This window comes from Motacilla alba, chromosome 2, assembly GCF_015832195.1.
Source record: "Motacilla alba alba isolate MOTALB_02 chromosome 2, Motacilla_alba_V1.0_pri, whole genome shotgun sequence".
NCBI classification, from domain to species: Eukaryota; Metazoa; Chordata; class Aves; order Passeriformes; family Motacillidae; genus Motacilla; species Motacilla alba.
This window is the reverse complement of record NC_052017.1, coordinates 142,547,493-142,562,842: the sequence shown is the minus strand read 5'-3', so window position 1 is coordinate 142,562,842 and position 15,350 is coordinate 142,547,493. Positions and strand designations below refer to the sequence as shown.

Genomic DNA, 15,350 nt, shown 5'->3' with positions numbered 1-15,350 from the left:
ATTTCAAAACTTAAGACTTTTAAAATACATAAAATTGGTGCAAATAAAAATTTGCAGTTTCATTTTCCTTTTTTTTTGTTATCCATAGCTATGAATAAAGGATTAATGATGCATTTAAAGAGAAATTGCTCTTGAAGGCTTTAGCTGCCAAATAGGCTTTAGTACCACATATGTAGACATTAACTTTTATCATGTGCCACATGAAAAGATGTATTTCTTTCTTTCAGATAACAGAACATACCACTTTCAAGCAGAAGATGAGCAGGAATACGTAGCGTAAGAATGTTTACATTTTTTCAAGTTGATTTTGCCAATAGAGATATGTAAAATCACACATAACAGTGGAAATAGTTTCCTCAGCTAATGCATAAGTAGTGCCTACTGTCTCTTTTTTCCTGCTGTTATGAATCTATAAATGTAAACTATTTTGAGTCACACTACAGAGCTCCTTTAAAACCTAGTAATGTTAAAACTGAAACCAAACCAAACTCAACTAACCAAACCCCATTTAGATTGTTTATCCTGCCAGTACCTGGTTTATGTGAAGTGCTTGGGATGATATTGTCCATCAGATTATTAGGATTCAAATGAAATATTTTTAAATTGTTCTCAAATCTTCCCTGTCAACCCTGTTCTGCAGTTACTTCTTTTCCTCTTGCTCCTACCTTTTCCTTGAAAGTAAGCAGATAAAATAATAGATAGTAATAATAAATAAATAATAATAAATAATAATAATAAATAAATAAATAGATAGTAATAATAAATAAATAAATAGATAAAAGACCTCCATATGACACATGGAAAATGTCTACAGGCAGTGCATTTTTTCTATTGTAGGCCTAGAAATAAATGGCAACACTCATCTCTGAGATTTGTACTTCAGAACCCAGGAACTTGCTTCATTTAATGCATGCTTCCAATTAGATTATTTCCTTTTAAACAATCTTTCTTCCTACTGCATCGTCATTATTTCCTGAGAACCATGTACCATTGATTTTTCCTCCTGTGTCACCAGATGTGTGTTGTGCATGTATTCTAATGCTCAACACCTAAAAGTGCAAGAAATAAAGTTACTACTGAAGAGGACAGCAAAGGCTACCTCATTCTTTCCTTAAATATCCACATTCTAGTGGAAGACTGAGTTGCTCCATGTGTATTTTAAAGGGGATGTTTGTAGGGTGTTTCACGTGTTTGGTAGTGTTGGGTGGCAGTGGCATTGACAGCTCAACCTTGGGGAGTCATGGGTGAAATAAAAGGCCTGGAGAATTCTTTGTTGTGCAGCTATTTCCTTCTGGACTTCCACAGCTTTCTGTTGGCTCTTACAGTGCAAAGCTGACTTGCTTGTCATGATTGCTGCATTCATCCTGGAACTTAATTATTCCAGTAATATTCTTAGTCAAGAAGAAAATACTGTTATTTCTTATGAGTCATAAGTTTTTGGTACTCCACCACAAATGATTTTTTACTGTATTAGTTGATTTAACAGGTGAAGTGGTTTGTTTGGGATTTTTTGTCTTAGCACATGAGTGAGGTAGGGGAAGAATAAATTAGCAGTATCCTTCTTCTGAGAGGCAGATAAATTTAGTTTAGCAGGCTACCTGTTGGGTTGTTTTGAAATTCCAGGCTGGTTTTATTTCCTGTTAGAAACACTGAAATTTTGTCTTTCTAAAGTCAAGTGGTTGAGAAAATTACTTGCTTTGGGATACAGAACCCTAGAATATCTCAAGTTGGAAGGGATCCTTAGGGGATCATTGAGTCCAACTCCCTGCTCCTCCCATGGCTGCCTACAACTAAATCATGTGACTAAGGGTATTGTCCAGATGCTCCTTTAACACTCACAGGATTCCTGGCCATTTCCCTGGGGAGTCTGTCCAGTGGCCAGCCATCCTCTCAGTGAAGAACCTTCTCCTGGTGTCCCATCTGAACTTCCCCTGATGCAGCTTCGTTCCATTTCCTCATGTCCTGTCTCTGGTCAGCACAGAGAGGAGTTCAGCACCTCCCTCTGCCTCCCTTGAGGAACCAGAATGAGTGTAATTGTGCTGATGAGAAACTGCAATACCACCAAATGTTCTGTTTTTCTTGTGCAGCCACTGAGTGGGCCCTAAAAAGCTTCATTAGCTAAGGTGCCATGGGAACAGCACCCCATGGACTTCCAACCTCAGTATTTAAGGATGTTCTGCAGGAACTGCTTGATGTAACTCCTCAGTCAGATTGTCATCCTCTTGCTTCAATTTCCTCCTGCCTGGTATAGGTGTGCCTCTTTCTTGATCCTTTCTACAGCGCTTTAGGGCTGCCTCTGTTCTGTCTTTTTTACTTTGTGAACAAATTGAAAATATGTAAATAGATTTTCAAATCACCTTCCTTATAGACTCATATCTAAATAGAGAAAAAAACAAGATGTATTTCTTTTTATTCTAGTTTAACTGGTCTTGCATACATTTTCCTAGTACCATTTTACCCTGCTTCCATAAGTAGCTCCTCAAACTAAAATATTTTTCATAAGGAGATTTTTAAAATCCACAGCACTGTTACTTTCTGTTACAGGTTTATTACTGCTTCCCCTCAAACATTTCCTTCAGGCCAGGGCCTTTCTTGATTTTTATCCAGGCAGCTGTTTGTTGATTGACAGTCCTTAAGTTCTCAATGGATTATTAGTTTCTCTAGTAAATAAAATACAGTTGTTAGGGGAAGTGGTATGTGGATAGTCTGTTTCTGTATGTGCATGAAAATAGAAATTTATGTGTAGATTATAGGAAAAGTAACCTGATTTTTTTTAACAAATACAATAATGGTTGATTTCTGTTTTTTGGGTTTTTTTAAGTTGTGGATAGGACCAAACGTACTCTGGTGATGAGCTTTGGGCTCTTTTCTACCCTGATTTTGAAGGTCAAGAGCATATTCTTACCTGCAGGAAATGCCTGGATTATAAACAAAGCTAGATTTAGAAAGTTCTCTATGAAGACACAGACATCTGTTTCTGTTTTTTTAACAGCAGTCCTCAGACATTTTTCACCTTGGAAAGACTGGGTTTGAAGGCATTGATACTCTCTGATGCTTCTTCCATACAAAAAAGTTATATGTCAATAATTGAAAAATATTATGCAATTCTTGTTCTGATTATGCATTTACCTGGAAACAACGGTGTTGCAATAGCTATTGTCAGGAGAGATAAATTTTTACTGAAAAATGAAAAAAAAACAAAAAAAACCCAACTATTGGACTGGTTCTTACTCTTGAGGGAGGGATTTTTATTGACTTGAAAATTCCAAAGCAAAATAAGACAAATGTGAGTGAAGTCTGGTCCATGCAAGATTGACAAACTCCTTCTATTTCCTGAAGAGGCACCTGGGATGCCAGATTTTTGTTTAGCCTTGTTTCTTCAAAACTGTGAACCTCCAGCAAACAAAATGCCTTAAAGGATTATAAGAAACTGCTGATATTCAGAAGAAAAAGTTTAACAGATGATTGGACCACCAGTTTATTTTGTTAGGTAGAATAGCATCACAGACTAGTTTAGGTTGGAAAAGACCTTTAATATCATTGAGCCCAACCATTAATCAAAGTCTGCCAAGCCCACAACTAAACCATGTCCCCAAGTACCCCATCCACATATCTTTTAAAGCCCTCCAGGGATGGTGGCCCAACCACTTCCCCAGGAAGCCTGTTCCAGTGCTTAAAAGCCCATTTTATAAAGGATTTTTCTCCTAATATCCAATCAAAATGTCTGCTGAGACAACTTGAGGTCACTTCCTCTTGTCCTAAAACAAGAAGACAAAGCAATTCTATGAGACTTGATTATTTTTTAAAGCATTTGAAAGAACACTACAAAGTATTACCAGAAGGTTTTTGACTATTTATTTGGCACTGGCAGTATTGTGAAATACTGCCAGCAAATACTTCTTATTTTTTTTAGTAAAGGAAGAACAAAAAATACTAATACAGATAAGAAAAAGAGAAGAAGAGCAGTTAGAGTAAGTTTTATAAACTATTAATGTTTAGTTAACTTTCCATATTTACTGACTTGAATTGTTTATTTTTGAGTGTGCAGCCTGCCAGGGAGGCCTGGTGACCAACTGGGCACTTCTTGATAAGCAGCACCAGCCATTCAGAGATGTCTGTCCTTGTCCTTGTGCTTGTGAGGAAAGAGCTGCCACTGTGGTGCCTCTTGCTGTCACTCACGGGTGCCACAGTGACAGTCCTGCACAGAGGATTCCTTCTCCCTGATCAAGCACAACCAAAATAATGATTGCTCTGGCAGTTTAGATACTTGTAATAAGGAAGTCTATACCAAACTAACAGCTGGCTCAGTTGTGTTGTTTTTGTTTTAATTGCATCTAATAATTTTTTAATTGTTACTGCTCAGTTGAGTTTAATTCAAATTCTGCCTTTTTAACAAACTAATCAAATTATAACTCTAAAAAAATTATAAACAAATGTCAGAATAATTGTTGTTTGTCTGAGTTTAATTATTTTACTCTCCGTGTTTAACCAAACATTGTTATAATATTAGAAACAAGACACCATTGCCTCTTCTTTTGTTAATAACATTAAATTTCATCATTAAAATTGCAGAAGAATGCCCTCTAATGTGGGTTCTTCTCATGTAATGAGAAAGATTAATGTACCTTTATTGTTTTCAGCATGTAAACTTTGGAGCAAATTTGTGTTCAAGACTTTCAATTTCTCTTTTATTCCTAAGGTTGATTTTTCAAAACTTCTAAAGCATTTTAAGCACTACTTCCTAGATTATTTTATGCACATAAAAATTTTTTAAAAACGTGCATGAAGTGTATAATATGGAATGCCCATATGTTAGTTCAGGCTCTGAATCTGTGTTCTAAGATTACACACATAAATTTCCCTCTGAAACCTTTTAAATCTAATCTTTTCATTATTATTTCAGTGAGAAATTATGAATTTCAATCTGAAATTCTCTTAGTTTGTCTAGATGACCATAACCATTTCTGCATATTTCAGAAGACTGATGATAGCAGAATATTGTAAACATGAAATGCATTGAGGACACTGCCAATTTACAACATCATCTGCGTTAAAAAAATAAAATATTTGCAATAGATCTAAAATTATCTAAAATCACTCTACCTGTGAGGATTTCTTTTTAACTCGCTCTTTTTTCTAAGTTGGCAACACTGCATCTGCAATGTGCTTGGTCCTTAGTGGAACTGCTTTCCCCTCCTTACTTCCACATGGAGCACAGCAGCTGCTGAGAAGGGGTTTTGTTTGTTTTTAATTAAAACATTATGTGTAAGCAACAACTTGCAGAGTGATTGGGAGGGGAGGAAATATTGCCTGAGATACCATTAAAGAGTTTTGATTTATTGCACTCAGCTGTTGCTCCTAAAGTTTTGTGTTGGCTCTTGGTACTGTTACTCTCCTGTCATCCTTTATCCCTTGGTTGCCACAGCAATTGTCATTTATTTGGCCTTTACAGTCTTGACTCTGATTAGTGCACAGAGACTTGCATTTAAAAGGCAACTAGACATCAACACATGCACCAGGGTGTTTGCTGTTTGCTCTGTGAAGAGAAAGATGCACACTGGAGAAAGTAGGGGTTGTCATTTTCTCCAAGAAGGAGAGTTTAGGAAGATTTTGGGCACCTTTTAAAGCAGTTAAATTTGCAGGAGCCCCTTTTCTCTTCCACAGCTTCTGCTTATTTGAGAAACCTGAGAACTTGGCTTTAAAATTGTTCACCAAAGGGATGTTAGAATTAAGACTATTTCTCTCTTCTCATTCTTACTTATCTTTTCTCAAATCTTTCTTTTTTGTCTCTCACTTTTCCCCCTCCTCATTCTCTCCCCCAATACAGTCCTTCCCTGTAGTCCCACTAATATTTTGTTCCTGGCAAGATTTCTACAGTGTATAGATTAACATGTATTTGCAAATGCAGATCTTCATTAAGGTCTTTATCTTGTGCTAGATGGATATCAGTATTGACTAACAGCAAAGAAGAAGCATTAAATATGGCATTCCGTGGAGAGCAGAGCACAGGTGAAAACAGTTTAGAGGATCTGACAAAAGCCATTATTGATGACATACAGAGATTACCCGGAAATGAAGTCTGTTGTGATTGTGGCTCACCAGGTATCTCCATTTGTTCATGTCATCAGCGTCTTGTTGGGAGCAAAGTAATTTCTTCAAAGAAGTGTTTGTAGAGTGCAAACTAATTTTCTAAGTGATGTTTCTCAGTCTTCAACCTGTTTTTAAAAGAACAAATATGACTTTCCTACATTAGTTCCATTTAATTCACTAAAATATTTTTGTATGTTGTCTGTGCTTACTTCCAGCAGTTCAAGCCCCTCTGGAGTTTGAACTGTTCTTGTTGCACTGTGTCTAGATGCTTGTTGCACTTGAATGGAAGTTGCTTGGCATCACTGATCCTGTGCATGCTACTAAGTAGAAGTGAGTAATATTTAGACGATGATTGTGGAAAAATTGACCTGGCCAGGATCTTGCTCTGAGGCTTTATCTTGTCACGAGACTACTGGAATTGCAGCATCATTTTCAGAGGCAGAATAAGTAGTCTTGTGCAAAGAATGAGACCCAGAGTTGAAATCCTATCAGATAATATCGTCAGAAGTACAGAGTACAGGTCAGTTATGTGGCACTCAGAGCTTGAGAAGGGGCAGCTGGTCACAGTAGGACTGAGCTGGTGTGGGAGCTGGCAGCTGTTGCAGCTTTCTCATCAAAGGGACACTTCAAGAAGGTGATGCTCATTTGGAACTGAGTAGATTGTGTGTATCTTGCAGATGCTTGCTGATGCAGAACTAATCTAAATTTGAAATAGCTAGATAAAATTACAAACTGGGATATAATTATGGCAAATCTTGGAACCAGTTCATTCAATTATTTCATTATGTAAAGCTATAGAAACTTCAGATTACAGTTCTCATTCATCTTTTAATTTGTAGTAAAGTTTTAAGCTTCACCTCTGTACTCCAGCTTGCTGCTTCAAAACTCTTGGCTTAATGCTTCAGCAGTTACAATTTAAAGTCGAGGAAGTGATTAATTTGTGCACAAAGTATGTCTGAAGCTTTTTCTTTTCCTTAAAAACTGGTCATGCTTCTTATGTAGCATTCGTAGTATAAAATCTATTCTAATATTACATGCAGATCTCCTCCATGACAGCATTTTTAAAGTTTTTTTTTTTTTCCTGGACTAGCCAGCATTCCTCAAATTTTCTACAACATGCTGCTGTTTTGCATACTGGAAAGCACTATGATTAATCTTTTATGAAGGACTATTTAAAGTTTAAGAAGTAAATTTTAAAACTTCAGAGGTTGTCAAATTTAGATGATCTGTTACTTTTAAAAACAGGAAGTAATTTGTATAGAAAACAAATATGAAATGTATTGAAAAACATTCATTCAGTATGAATGAATAAGTCTAAATTCAGTGCTTTTGGGTCTGTTCCTAAATCTGAAATACTGCATTCCATTGGTAGCAATTTGTGGTTAAATTTGCACTAGAGTTTGGAGAAAAGTATGCAATGTTCTTAGTTTATTTTCATTCTTTGAAACATTAAATAAGGAATCATTTCAGAACACATTTCTTACCACCACTGCAAACCTTTTCTTGGATTTTTATTAAATAGTTTGTTTCCAATTGTGCAGATCCAACATGGCTTTCGACTAATTTGGGCATTTTAACCTGCATTGAGTGTTCTGGAATACACAGGGAAATGGGTGTCCATATTTCTCGAATCCAGTCTTTGGAATTAGACAAATTAGGAACGTCTGAACTCTTGGTAAGTTTCTTTAATATTTCTTTAGTATTGGGGTTTTTCAGTCAAATGTTGACATTTATGTAGGAAGCACCAAAATGTACAAGTTACCGTTAATCTTTTTCAAGGAATGTGTTTTTGCAGAGTTTCTTCTTCAACTTTCTCTAGATAATTTACAGATGCACATTTATATATTATTATATATTATTGATGCTCTTGTCACTTCTCATTTTGACATCCGTTGTAATTAGTGCCATCAGAATTTTGCTCTCAATAGCTGATCTTGACCCAAAATCACGGCAGTCTAAAAGCTCATGCGATTTAAAACATGAAGCTAATTTGACTTGGCAAGGGAGAATGACTGTTGCTAATTCTAAAAGAAAAGTATTCAAGGAATCTTAATTTGATGGATGAAATCATGTAATATTGAAGTTATGAAAGGAATATGATGTGAGAGTACCAAAAAAAAAAAGGGAAAAAAAACCCCAAAAAACCAAAGGAAAAATATAAACAAGTCAAAAAGAAACAGTTGCAGTAGTTTTATCTCTCTAGCTGTGTTTGGCCTAAAAGATGACACTTGTTACAGAAATTTTCTACAGGGAAATTGAGAGAAGATGTAAGGCAGATCCGGTTTTGGGTAGGGGGTCAATTTTACCACTTTCTCTCTTCGTAAAATTTTGAGACTTTTTGCAAAGTTACTAGTAATCTAAATTAAATTTAACTAAGCGTGATCTTCAGTAGGACTGAGCTGCTTTCCCAAAGCAGCTTCCTGGTCAGTGTACCAGCACCATTTCACTGTTCATGCTGCTGGTTCCTCATTCTGGTTTCATGTGGGAGGCAGATTGTCTTGAAATGCAAATAATTTTATGACTGTGAAGTCTATTGTACAAGTTCTGGCATAACAGAAGCATTTTTCTCTTTTTAATTACTCCGTATCTGCATGTAATCATTGGGCTTTCATTTTTCAGTCCTGTGCTTTCCATCTTATATAAATAGTGTGGAAAATGCACATTAATAGTCCTGTTGTTAGGTTGCTGTTAGACCCCAAAAGTCCTCACCTTATTTATTCTTTTTCTTATCTCAGCTGGCCAAGAATGTAGGAAATACTAGTTTTAATGATATTATGGAAGGGAATTTACCTAGTCCTTCACCTAAACCCAGTCCATCAAGTGATATGTAAGTACTGAATCTTTAAACTCTTCTAAGTTTTCTGTGGAATATATCTGTGATGTAAAGTGTCTTAAACAGTAACCAAGCCAGGGGAAGGCACTGATGGCTGGACTAGAGGTTTTTCTTCCCACTGTGGAGTTTCTTAGAAGTTCGGTCTCCAGTCATACAGTCACATTTTACTACCTCAACTTCCCTGTGTAGAAAACTCTTCGTTTGGGTTTCAAGGTGCATTACTTGACTCTTGAATTGTTTTGAGTTTTGTAGTAAACCCTCAGATGATAAACACAGTGGATTACGTGGCACTAGCTCTGCTTTTTCTTTGGTCTTAGTCCCCACAGTCAGAGTAATTTTTGTATATAACAAGAAGACAGGATAAAAATGACAATGTTCCATATCTGGGGCTTGTTTGCAAGCAAGACATGCAGTGTAACAATAAATAACACACTTTTTATCAGATAGTTTTCTTCGTCTCTTCTCAGCTTCCAAGTTAGACAAGGTGATTTTAAATTATAATCATTGACCCATTTTTCTAAAAATTTCTAAAGCAAGCTCTATTTTCACACCCCACAGGACTGCACGTAAAGAATTTATCACTGCTAAATATGTAGATCATAAGTTCTCTAGGAAGACTTGTGCATCTGCAGCAGCTAAACTGAGTGAATTACTTGAGGCTGTCAAATCCAGGGATTTACTTGCACTAATTCAAGTCTATGCAGAGGGGGTAGAGCTAATGGAGCCACTGCTGGAGCCTGGACAGGTAAGCTTATCAGGTAAACGATTACTATTTAAATCATGTGTATTTGTAAAATGCCCAGGATCTGGGGCTGCTACTTTAGGTGATAAAAGAAATGACAGATGAAAATGATAAGGTTTTTCTTCCTTTCCTTAATGTTGCATCCTTATGGGGAGGGAAAAGAACCCTTGTTTTTCATCATCAATTGTTCTAAAGGTGTGTGAAATGCAAGAGTGGTATCATACACTGTTTTGGTGCCTCTATAGTGTGTTGAAAAGCACCTGGTTTGCAGTGTGTCTCTTTTAGAAAAGTCCCAAAGAACAGAGTTGATAGCCCAGGGTCACCTGGTTCCACATACAGTATCGTGCCTGCTTTTAAAATAGTGGCTGAAGGACCACATTTCTGAATGTCTGCAAGTCTCTGTTCACTGTAGATGAGGAAAGAATAAATCTGATGACTTCACAGCTTCTGAGGAGGCATTCACAGAAGTACAGTTTCTTTCAACCTGGAAGATTCTTTGCAGTGTGTGTGTATCAAGTTATGAGTACTTAATCTTCCTTCTGAAATCAGTAACAATTTTTGGAAAAATCAGTCCAGGTTGACGTCAATTAGCCATGGACAAATGTTAATCATGAGCAAAGTAACCTGGTTTTATTGATAATAGATAATTGATACCATGTAACCACTTGCTCAGCAATGTTTTCCCCCAACCTGGAGACATGTCAGAGAATGTTTTCAACAAGTTGTGTGAAAATAGCTGAGCTGGCAAAGGACACAGTGCCTGTGTGTGTTCAGTGGAAGGCATAAGTTCAGTATAGTCTCAGCACCTGAGCTATCACAGAGTGCTTATCGTGGAAACACATTACAAATTCTCTGACTGCAAAGTCAGCTTTCTGTATTTGTCATCCACAGCAGTTTCCATAGAATTAGCTCCTCAGTCTTCCCAGCTATTCCAGGCAGTGATTTCTAGAAAGGTATGAGCACTAATTGAAATGCAGTTTGCAGTTAGGATATTTATAGCAGCATTCTCCTCTGTACATTCTCTGATGTTTAATAAAATGATATTTTTTAATTAGGACTTTAATTCTAAGTATATACACTGTTGTATGCTTTTTTACTTTTCTTTTATGATCAATAGGAGTTAATCTAAATTTAGATTTCATTAATTTCTCGTGCATTACTGCATATTATATGTATAGAAAATAAAGTATGATTCAATTCAAGTTAGACAAGGAGAAACCCTGGATATGGGGGAAATGTCCCATGCACCAACTTTGTGCTGGGAACCACCCAGCTCTGCCTAAAGAGACCTGGGGGTCCTGCTGGACACCAAGGTGAACCTGGGCCAGTCGGGTGCCCTTGTGGCAGAGGTGACAGTGGCATTCCAGGCCGTGGGGACAATTGCCAGCATGTGAAGGGCAGTGATCCTTCTCTCCACTCAGCACTGGTGAGGCCACAGCTGCAGTGCTGTGCCCAGATCTGGGCTCCCCACAGCAAGAGTGACTTGGGCATGCTGGAGAGAATGCAATGCAGGGCCACAAATGTGTCTGGGAGTCTGGAGCACCTGGAAAGGCTCTGAGATCTGGGACAGTTCCACTGTGAGGAGGCTCAGGGGCATCTCATCATTGTATGGAAATACCTGCAGGGAGGTAGGAAAGAAAATGGAGCCCAGTGGTGCCCAGTAATGGGACCAGAGGCACTGACACAGACTCGAGCACAGGAGGTGTCCTCTGAACATCAGGAAACCTTTTTGTATTGTGAGAATGACCAAATACTGGCACAGGTTCCCCAGGGATATGGAGTCTCTGTCCTTGGAGATATTCCAAAGCCATCTGGACATGGTCCTGGGCAACTGGTCTTCAGTGGCCCTGCTTGGGCAGAGAGGTTGGTCTACATGACCTTCACAGGTCCTTTCCAACTTCAACTGTCCTGCAAATCTGTAAGAGTTTTAATGTGTGTGGGACTGTGATTTTTTGTGATGCTGTTTTTGTAGGAAATATTGTTGTGACTTTGCTTGGTGTTCACCAGGCTGTTGTAAAGCAACAAGTACAGCAAACTTACTCAATATTCCTTGGCAAGATCCCTTTCAGTTACTGGTAGCTAAAATAGTTAAAGGCTCTTCAGGGTTATTCCATCCAGCTGGGGAAAGTTAAAATTGAGTTAAGGAAAGCTGAGATCTCAGGAAGTGTAATGCCATTTTCCTTTGAAGCACATGGTGCCTTTTAGACATAAAAAAGACAATAATCGTTTTCATCATAATTTCCTAATATTTTTCTTTTGAAAGACTTGTAAAGAGTGATGGAGATGTATCTCATAGGTCTGATATACAAGCTTTGCATAAATAAGACAGAAATCTAACTTCTCTTTACATGTGTTTAGGAGCCAGGTGAGACAGCACTTCATTTAGCAGTCCGGACTGCTGACCAAACCTCTCTCCATCTGGTTGACTTCCTTGTACAAAACTGGTATGGATTGCTGACTTTTCATTCAATTGTACATGACAGTTGTGGATGTTCAGAGTTATGCTGGCAGTGCCTTGGGTGGTGTTTGCTCATCACTTATAATCTTTCTCCCTAGATATGTTTCAAAGGAGAATAGTTTAGTACCTTTGAGTTGAGCTTTGTGCTCCTGATTAGTAGAGAGAGGGAAGGATGTGTAGATTAAAAGCATTGAAAGCAGTTACATAAAAATAGTATGAAAGGAAAAAGTCTGTAGTGCAAGAGAGAACATTGATTTAGAGCACATGATGACATGAAGCCATGAAAAAAAATAGTTCAGGTACAGGAGGGATGGCAGGTAAATGTTCCAAATACAGGACACGTGCAAAGGAATTGTAAGAGTAGAAAACAAGGATCTTTCTCAGAAAATTATGAACAGATGCTAGATTGACTTTGAAAAAGGTGTTCCAATTGTTAATAAACTGCATTAAAGCTATTGAGAGCATAAATTTCTTAATTAGCAATTTTCAACATCTAGTTTATTGGCTGAGTTGTTCTTTGTTGTCAAGGGTTGTGTTCATAGAAGTAAAACACCTTAATGAAAAGTGTGAGTGCTGATTATAGGAGAGTGTTATTAAAGTAACAAATGAAAAATAACATTTCAGTTTTTTCAAGCTGTTTAAGATCATAATTTGAAAATTTTTTAGAAACCCAAATTTCTATTTTCACCTTTATTAAAAGATTTTTTGTTTTGGGTGATTATTTAGAATTTTTTTTGTTGTTGTTATGAAGCTTCCTAGTTTCTTCAGACAGCTATAACCTTGTGTGTGTTTCTGTCTGCTGTGTGTTTTTTTGTGGCAGTCTCAAATTAAGGAACATCTTTACAACCCTGTGGACTCTTACTGTCCAATATAGGTAACACTGGGAAAAGCTGTCATCTCCTGAGCTTTGCTTTTCTGGTTTATGAAAGTATTTTATTGTTCCCAAAATGTCAGTAACAGTTTTTGAAAAACCTGGGTTTAGAAGTTGAAAACGGAAGCAAGTAGAGTTTTTAAAAAGCCCTGTGAGCCCCTTTGCACGTCTGGTTTTTCCCTAACTCAATGTGTTGTGCTTACATTCCTTCTTACAACTCTTTTGTTCATTCTCACAGCTGCCCTCTTGATAGTTCCTTGACTGCATGGGATTTGTTAACCTATTTTAACTGTATCAGAATCATTCAGATATTTCTACTGGGCCAATTTAGCATGTTTGAAAAAGAATTACAGTGAAGTGGCAACTGGCATGACCTTAGAGAGATCTGAGTCTCTGAGTTTCACATCTTTAGTTTTTTGAATGAACATCTGTAGATTTTCAGCCCTTTTCAATCAGAGCTCAGGTATTTTCAGTGTCCTTGGAAGAATTCTTAATAGCCTTTGAAAATAATGTTTGATTAAATTTTTTTTTTGTCCTACTTCATATTTGTCCTGTAAAGTTTTTATTTATATGGATGCTAGATCTGAAATGAATAGCACAGCTACTATACTTTTCTTGATTGTTCTTTTTTTTTTTTTTTTAGTGGAAACCTGGACAAACAAACAGCATTGGGTAATACAGTTCTACACTACTGCAGTATATATAATAAGCCTGAGTGTTTGAAATTGCTTTTGAGGGGGAAGCCAACTATTGATGTAGGTAAGTTCATTATTTAAAACCAGGAACTACAGATTTCCTAAAATTTCTTCCATTATTTTAGCCAGTTTTGTTTATTTCTCTGTGGTAAGTAAACTTCTAAAATAAAACTGTGGTAGAAAGATGAAGACCTTGTCAACAGCAAGCCTAAAGGAAACATTCAGTTAAGAAATTGAATTCTTAGAAGATAATAGTGACAGAAATTTCTAATATGAAATACTAATGGATAACCCTAAGCAGAGTTCAGAGTTCTGTTTCTGACACATTTTAAACTGCCTGGAATTTAGGTTCATTGTTTATGCTAGAACTTGTATGTTATAATGCTTCAAATGTCTAATTCCACTCTTAGGTGTGTGGACTTTATGTGCACAGCCCTTAATTCTTCTGTTGATATCAATGGCAGCTGGTGCTGTGGTTTCATCCAGCACACCCCAGCCAACACTGCCACTGGCTAGGGAGGGGAGACCATCCAGAGAACAAGAGATTATCCTAACTGTGAGCAAACAGAGATTCTCTTTCCAATTAAACTTTTGGTATGCCGTTATGACAAATGAACTGATTCATTCATAGGTAGAGCAAGTGTTACTCCTATCTCACAGGTAGGTGCAAAGAGAAGCTGAAAGGCAGCTGAGAAAGCTGATCCCATTTTTCTTGAATTAGGAAGTTATCCCATGAATCCAGCTTGTTAGGCCCAGGAGTTAAATGTGATCAGCATGTCTGTAAACCATTTACATTCAGTCAGCTAGTGGTATAGGAGAGATGTTTTTTTAACAGCTGATGCAAACTGGATTTTATTTCTCCCTTTTTCTTTATCACCATTACTTTCCTCCACTGCCTGGTAAAGAACTGCTGCATAAACTGAAGTTCATAGCTTAGTGGCAGAAGTCACTGGTTTCCTTTGCCTTTTTATAGGCCTTTAGAATATATTCCAATATTATCACAAATCAGAGAATGTAATGTGACCATTTTTGGCAGTTACAATGGGAAAGCTATCTGAACAAGTTTAAGTCCTTCATTGGTCCTTCCATTGAACTTTCTCCTAGGCAGATGCCAGAGGAGTGTCCACACCTCACCTTTTTGGTGCCTTGTTTTTTAAAGTTGTTTTTTTTTGTGGAAAAGAGAGTGTTATGCTCTTTTTGTTGGTTTTTTTGGTGTGATCTCACATAGGAACTTGAGGGATCTCACACAGACCTTGAAATATGAGGTGTATACTTTAAAGTTGAAAGGTTGGAATTTATGTAGTCCTTAAGCTATCTGGGTGCTAACTTCACATAAGTACCATGTTTTCATTCTTTTTCATATTGAACCATCTCTGATAGATCTTTCCATAAGTAAATCCTTCTTTTAGAGATCTGAATTCTTTCAAAGTCACAGGCCTTTCTAGAGGACTGCTTTGTAAATTCTAGGATTCCTAACTGGCATTCTCTTTGTAATATTTCACACTGACATTATAGATCTCAGTTTGATCATTTTCAGTTCCTGATCACAGAGATGCTTTACAATCTGGATGTGCTGTGGAGCATTGTCTGTTACAGCTCCATGGCATTTACTGTTTATCCACATCAGATGTGGGAGTTGTTTTTGTTTACTGAGACCTGCT

General features: G+C 37.1%; 1 protein-coding gene across 6 annotated transcripts in view; it reads left to right on the top strand.

Annotated features, from left to right (window-relative positions):
- The window catches only part of ASAP1 (ArfGAP with SH3 domain, ankyrin repeat and PH domain 1), a 145,833-nt gene that overhangs the window by 99,733 nt on the left and 30,750 nt on the right, over positions 1 to 15,350 (top strand). For all 6 annotated transcript variants that reach the window (XM_038127153.1, XM_038127150.1, XM_038127152.1 and 3 more), the window contains 7 exons: positions 228 to 276; positions 5,939 to 6,102; positions 7,632 to 7,765; positions 8,826 to 8,917; positions 9,482 to 9,668; positions 12,024 to 12,109; positions 13,638 to 13,753. In XM_038127153.1, the coding sequence (XP_037983081.1) occupies positions 228 to 276; positions 5,939 to 6,102; positions 7,632 to 7,765; positions 8,826 to 8,917; positions 9,482 to 9,668; positions 12,024 to 12,109; positions 13,638 to 13,753 (828 nt within the window). The remainder of the gene's footprint in view (positions 1 to 227; positions 277 to 5,938; positions 6,103 to 7,631; positions 7,766 to 8,825; positions 8,918 to 9,481; positions 9,669 to 12,023; positions 12,110 to 13,637; positions 13,754 to 15,350) is intronic.